Below are 6,119 nucleotides of genomic sequence, written 5' to 3' on the forward strand. Positions count from 1 at the left end.
TTTTTCGCGCGGTTTTTGTGAAAATTGTTAACCAAAACCTTAAGATTCCTTCATCGGCAAATAAGGTTTCACGTCAGAGCAATACATTTTTCGTATCGGTTCTTTTTATGAATCGTTTGTTGGACTATTTTAAAATCATGATTTCAAAAAAAATTAATATCCTTATAGAACTTGAGAAAAGTACACTTTCTGTGGGTTGGTGGTTTTAGCATTTGTAAGATGCTAGATATCATATTCTCGAAAGATGTACGCTTAGAGTTAAGAAAATGGAATTTCTTCGAGGAAAAATTAAGTTTAATTGAGATCCTGTATGTGTTTGTGTTCGTTTAAAAAAATCCGTACAGCTCCATACTAAATAAGCAGAAGTCATCTTTCCTCAGATGTCAATTTTTTTTTTATTGGAAGATATTTGGAACAATACATTCTACTTACCTTAAGAGACTTAACATATTGCGGAGCAAATACGAGATATCTTGTTTTTTCGTTTTTCGCTAGTGTGCTACTCTTGAAGATAACTCAAACGGATTATATTTTATAAATAAACTTGATTGATTTCTGAGATATAGATTTCCGAATTTCGGTGTTTCTAGGCTTATAATTTTTCGCGGTCCGTAATGTGTTACTCACTAATTATCAACTTTAAGCACACAAATCAACACCCTACACGCAGAAAATATATCAATATCTCCAACCATCACTGATCTTGGTTACAAAACCAGTCCTTTAACGGGTTTTTGAAGCAACTCAATGGTCAATGTTTAACCGAATCCTCACAAAACTCAGGATCTATAGTTTCAAGTGAAACTTTTTGCATTGACCTATAGAAATAATTGGGTCCATTTTTGTATAGAAAAGTGTTTTTGCTAATAGTTGGGATTCTGGATCAGTGGGAAATAAAAAACATGTTTGTTTTTTTCCGGATTTTCAAGTTTCTTGCCATCACACTTTTGGTTGTTCTCCATTGCTCGATTTTGGCTCCGTGTATTTTTCACTGAGCCCACGCGTCGAATACACCAACCGATCCTCCTCTCCTAAAGGCATATTGAACTGTTGAATCTCATCCTCGTCGTTGTTATTTTTCGTTGGCAACAGTGGAATCAACAGGACAGTGGAAACCTTCTCATTGATACCGTTCACAAAGTCTCGATTCCTATTGTAAACCCTTTCACCGAGCCCTTGAACTTTACTGCAATGGAGAAAGAAATTTAATTTAGTTCATGCTATCTGACCTGATAGAAAACTTACTTGAGCAGACCTCCGGTTCCGGATCCACTACCTGTTAGGCCCAGGAAAGGAGCTGCAAATTTGAGATTTCTCTAACAACTTGATCACATCGAAAATCATGACATTTCTTAACTTACCGCTCTTAACGGTCAGAATTGCCAGGGTGAGAATCAAGAACAACACTTTGTTATACATTTTTAATAAAACTGGTGAAAATCTACCAAGCACCAAACCGAGAGATTCTTCAGGAACTGAATAAATCTATTCACAGACCTAAACGTTTTATAAGATGTGTCGAGCTATCAATGAAATAGTTCTTTCTACGCTCTTTCAGTACCTAGCAGCGTTGAGGTGCAGAGATCCCTACGAGCTAAAATCGTAAACAGTAGATAACGATCGAATAGTTTAAATTATAACAAGTGGAACTGATAATTACATCACTTTCCTGCCATTTAAAGGTGTTGAAAATAGTACAGCTACATACTGAATCGGTACATGATTGATATTGTTGTGATTGAAAGCCTCATAAACACATCAATAAACCAAAAGGAAGCTTACCAATAGGTTGAAAAATAAAATAAATTGATCTAACGTTACGTTTGATTGAAGTCAATCATTACTTTTTAAACCAATAAAAGGATTTGTTGAGTAAGACAAAAACATGTCATAACTTTTTTTAATGACAACTTTTAGCATTTTCGTTTACTTTCCAAAACCAACCATGTACATTTTGTAGATTGGTCCAAAACACTGAAATGTGAAATATTTCAGCTCCATAGGATTTGAATTAGAGGTGCCTTAAAGCGCTCAAAATTTCGGATTTTAGACCATTGAAAATCACCTGAGGGAGAACCAAACAAAAGGTGAAAAACAGAAAATAATTTGATGCCAAATGAAATTTGCATAGAATTTCGAAATCTTATGTAACCTTTAAAAGTCCATCCGTAAGCCCCTTGGTGTTTTTTCTTCTTTTCAGGTAAAAAAAGGACAATTACCGGTTTGGGTCATATAGATCCGGATTACTATTATGGCTGAATCTTCAAAACTGCAATACCGATTATCATAAACTAAACTATTTTAGAAACGTTTTGTACGTTCACTTGCCATTTTTGAAGAAAAATAATTATTATAATATTGGAGGCGTCTGAAAATCGAGCTCAAATACAAAATGATCGAAAAGAATGGCGTTTTTTAACAGAGATCGTGGCCATTCGAATAATGATTTTTTTTACTATTTTTACAGCTAGATTTGAGCTAATTGAAAGAATTTTTGTTAAGTTAAAAAGATTTCGGTTTACGAAACCAAACGCCATCGATGGAAATTAAATAAATATACTAAAATATTGAAAAAAAAAAATGACAAAAATGCCAAAAATGACAAAAATGACAAAAATGACAAAAATGACAAAAATGACAAAAATGACAAAAATGACAAAAATGACAAAAATGACAAAAATGACAAAAATGACAAAAATGACAAAAATGACAAAAATGACAAAAATGACAAAAATGACAAAAATGACAAAAATGACAAAAATGACAAAAATTAAATGATTTTTGATAATGACAAAAATGAAAAAATTAAATGAATTTTGTCATTTTCGTTATTTTTGTTATTTTTGTCATTTTTGTCATTTTTGTCATTTTTGTCATTTTTGTCATTTTTGTCATTTTTGTCATTTTTGTCATTTTTGTCATTTTTGTCATTTTTGTCATTTTTGTCATTTTTGTCATTTTTGTCATTTTTGTCATTTTTGTCATTTTTGTCATTTTTGTCATTTTTGTCAATTTTGTCATTTTTGTCATTTTTGTCATTTTTGTCATTTTTGTCATTTTTGTCATTTTTGTCATTTTTGTCATTTTTGTCATTTTTGTCATTTTTGTCATTTTTGTCATTTTTGTCATTTTTGTCATTTTTGTCATTTTTGTCATTTTTGTCATTTTTGTCATTTTTGTCATTTTTGTCATTTTTGTCATTTTTGTCATTTTTGTCATTTTTTTTTCAATATTTTAGTATATTTATTTAATTTCCATCGATGGCGTTTGGTTTCGTAAATTTTTGTCATTTTTGTCATTTTTGTCATTTTTGTCATTTTTGTCATTTTTGTCATTTTTGTCATTTTTGTCATTTTTGTCATTTTTGTCATTTTTGTCATTTTTGTCATTTTTGTCATTTTTGTCATTTTTGTCATTTTTGTCATTTTTGTCATTTTTGTCATTTTTGTCATTTTTGTCATTTTTGTCATTTTTGTCATTTTTGTCATTTTTGTCATTTTTGTCATTTTTGTCATTTTTGTCATTTTTGTCATTTTTGTCATTTTTGTCATTTTTGTCATTTTTGTCATTTTTGTCATTTTTGTCATTTTTGTCATTTTTGTCATTTTTGTCATTTTTGTCATTTTTGTCATTTTTGTCATTTTTGTCATTTTTGTCATTTTTGTCATTTTTGTCATTTTTGTCATTTTTGTCATTTTTGTCATTTTTGTCATTTTTGTCATTTTTGTCATTTTTGTCATTTTTGTCATTTTTGTCATTTTTGTCATTTTTGTCATTTTTGTCATTTTTGTCATTTTTGTCATTTTTGTCATTTTTGTCATTTTTGTCATTTTTGTCATTTTTGTCATTTTTGTCATTTTTGTCATTTTTGTCATTTTTGTCATTTTTGTCATTTTTGTCATTTTTGTCATTTTTGTCATTTTTGTCATTTTTGTCATTTTTGTCATTTTTGTCATTTTTGTCATTTTTGTCATTTTTGTCATTTTTGTCATTTTTGTCATCCTTGGTCGCTTTTTGAATCCGGCATTTGATTTCAAATTTTCAACCCGTTTTTTTGTAGAAAATCAGGTTTTATTCGAATGAATCAAAAGAAAAAAGTGAATTGTTAAAATTGTATTTCAGGTTTCTTAAAATTCTTGATATATTTTTGTTAATTGGTTTCCAGCGTTAAATGGTTTCAATTATACAAAAAAAATTAATATACAATTTTTCAGTTGAACTTTTTCAATATTTCATATGCCAGGTCATAAAAAAAGCTGTCTTTTTATTTTCCGGGATCCCAATAATGATAAGAGCTCCATTCATTCATTTCCATTACATGCTTTATCAAATAAAAACCCTGTCCAAACCAAATAAGATCAGAGAAACGTGATTTAAAAAAAAGATATCAAAAAACAAAAAAAAACTGGCTCTAAACTGGGAACTTTCTTGCTATTAATTTCAACCCAACGGACATGGCGAGCAGAAGCTTTCCAACCAAAACATAAACTAACCGTTTTTGTTTTCCAAAACCTACTGAGAACGTAACGCATCCATGTTGTCGTCTCCAAGTATTTAAATTCCAACCTCTGCTGGTGCAATCCACAAAGTGCGTTCAGCAATCAAACATCCAACTGCGTTGAAATGAAAATTTACTTGACAATTCTAGTGACATTTGTCACTTTTTCCATAGGCAGTTGTGAAGTTCACTGGAAGCGTCCCAACATAAAAACCTTCCTGGATGCTCAGGGAGAGTGTGCTAGTTATCTGCTGATATCGGAAGATCAGGTTCAGAAATACGTCCAAGATAGTTATCCAGATGAGCATAGAGTTAGGAATCTCGTTCGATGTCTTCTACTGAACATCAACGCCTGGAACAAAAACAACACCATCAAACACTACGTCTTCAAGAACTTCTTCAAACCATCGGAAGAGGACAGTTGCTACGAGAAACGAACCCAGGAATGTTTAGTGAAAAACGTAGACAGTTTACCGGCCGACGATGTGAATGGTAGAGCATATCAGTCGTTCTTGTGCTACTACCGGTATTATGGGAATTTGATCCACGAAGAACAGTTCATTCCCTTCGACATCGATATTCAGGTCAAGCGAGCTAAGGAATCCATCAGTGTGCGAAATACTTCGGTCGATGCATTGCAGCAGTTCTGCAAGGGTAACATCCTGGGAGTTCACGAGGCCGAGTCAGTCCTATCGATAAACTACGTTCGAAACGGATTCTTCGAAGACGGTGGATTGAACCTTGATCGGTTGTTTACACAGTGTGGCAAGGAAGCAATTTTATCCGATCACACCAGGCAATGTGTGGAAACCGTCAAATCGCAGTTCTGTGATCAACCCGCTCGGAATTACCAGCTTTTTGCCCAGTGTGTACAGGCCAACGAAGACCTAACGTTGCCACTTCTAGAAGAAAACAGTCCCCTGTTTTTGCAACTTAAAGGATCATCTTGTGACAGAAGCTGCGGAGCTATTCCTGTAAGTCCTTCGAGCAACGTAGCTGATGGGATGCCTTCGTCCCAGCGATTTTTTAGATTATAAAGGAAAACTCATTGAAACGTGATTTCAAAAAATCGATTTAATACATTGTTATTATTAAATAAATTATTTTTTCACATCTATGTATTTTGTTTGAATATTTTTTATCCTCATTCTGTTAAGCATGTTATTTTAACAAAATTTCAAGTTTGATGACTTCCGAAGAAAGATAGTTTCTTCTCTGAAAATCTTTAATGTTAAAAAAAGATTTAGACAAACAAGACAATAAACTCCCATTCCAAAAAATCGCATTAAGTGAATCCGAAAGCTAAAGTAGTAGCTTAAATTTTATGATTTTAACGATATAAAAAAAATGGTATAAAAACGTACTTTTAACCTATCATCCGTGAAAAATATGCTGATACTTAGAAATCCGCAAAATATTCCGTTCAAAAATCTTGAAGCAGCGGTCGGAGAACCATTTTCATAATTACTTCAGAATATTTTTGTATAAGTTGATGATACCCCACGACAAAGAGTAAAAAAAGCAATCGATTTATCAAAACCTTCAGCTAGGGCAACATGCAACACTTTTAAACTTAAATGGCTTCTAAAAACTTAATGTCCACAGATAATCATACCTTTTG

General features: G+C 32.0%; 1 protein-coding gene across 1 annotated transcript; it reads right to left on the bottom strand.

Annotated features, from left to right (window-relative positions):
• Positions 1-366: 366 nt before the first annotated feature.
• On the bottom strand, positions 367-1,531 carry LOC129747390 (uncharacterized). Its single transcript, XM_055741581.1, has 3 exons — positions 1,362-1,531; positions 1,246-1,297; positions 367-1,186 (listed from the first exon to the last, which is right to left on the bottom strand). Exons 1-3 carry the CDS (start codon positions 1,417-1,419, stop codon positions 940-942), a joined length of 357 nt encoding a protein of 118 aa, XP_055597556.1. The 5' UTR covers positions 1,420-1,531; the 3' UTR covers positions 367-939.
• Positions 1,532-6,119: the final 4,588 nt, after the last annotated feature.

The sequence above is a fragment of the Uranotaenia lowii genome, chromosome 2 (assembly GCF_029784155.1).
Source record: "Uranotaenia lowii strain MFRU-FL chromosome 2, ASM2978415v1, whole genome shotgun sequence".
In the NCBI taxonomy this organism is placed as follows: Eukaryota; Metazoa; Arthropoda; class Insecta; order Diptera; family Culicidae; genus Uranotaenia; species Uranotaenia lowii.

Coding starts and splice junctions, on each gene's coding strand:
- LOC129747390 (XM_055741581.1), bottom strand. CDS start 1,419: ATGTATAACAAAGTGTTGTTCTTGATTCTCACCCTGGCAATTCTGACC. Junction 1,298..1,361: donor AATTCTGACCGTTAAGAGCG/GTAAGTTAAGAA, acceptor TCAAATTTGCAG/CTCCTTTCCTGGGCCTAACA. Junction 1,187..1,245: donor GGAACCGGAGGTCTGCTCAA/GTAAGTTTTCTA, acceptor TCTCCATTGCAG/TAAAGTTCAAGGGCTCGGTG.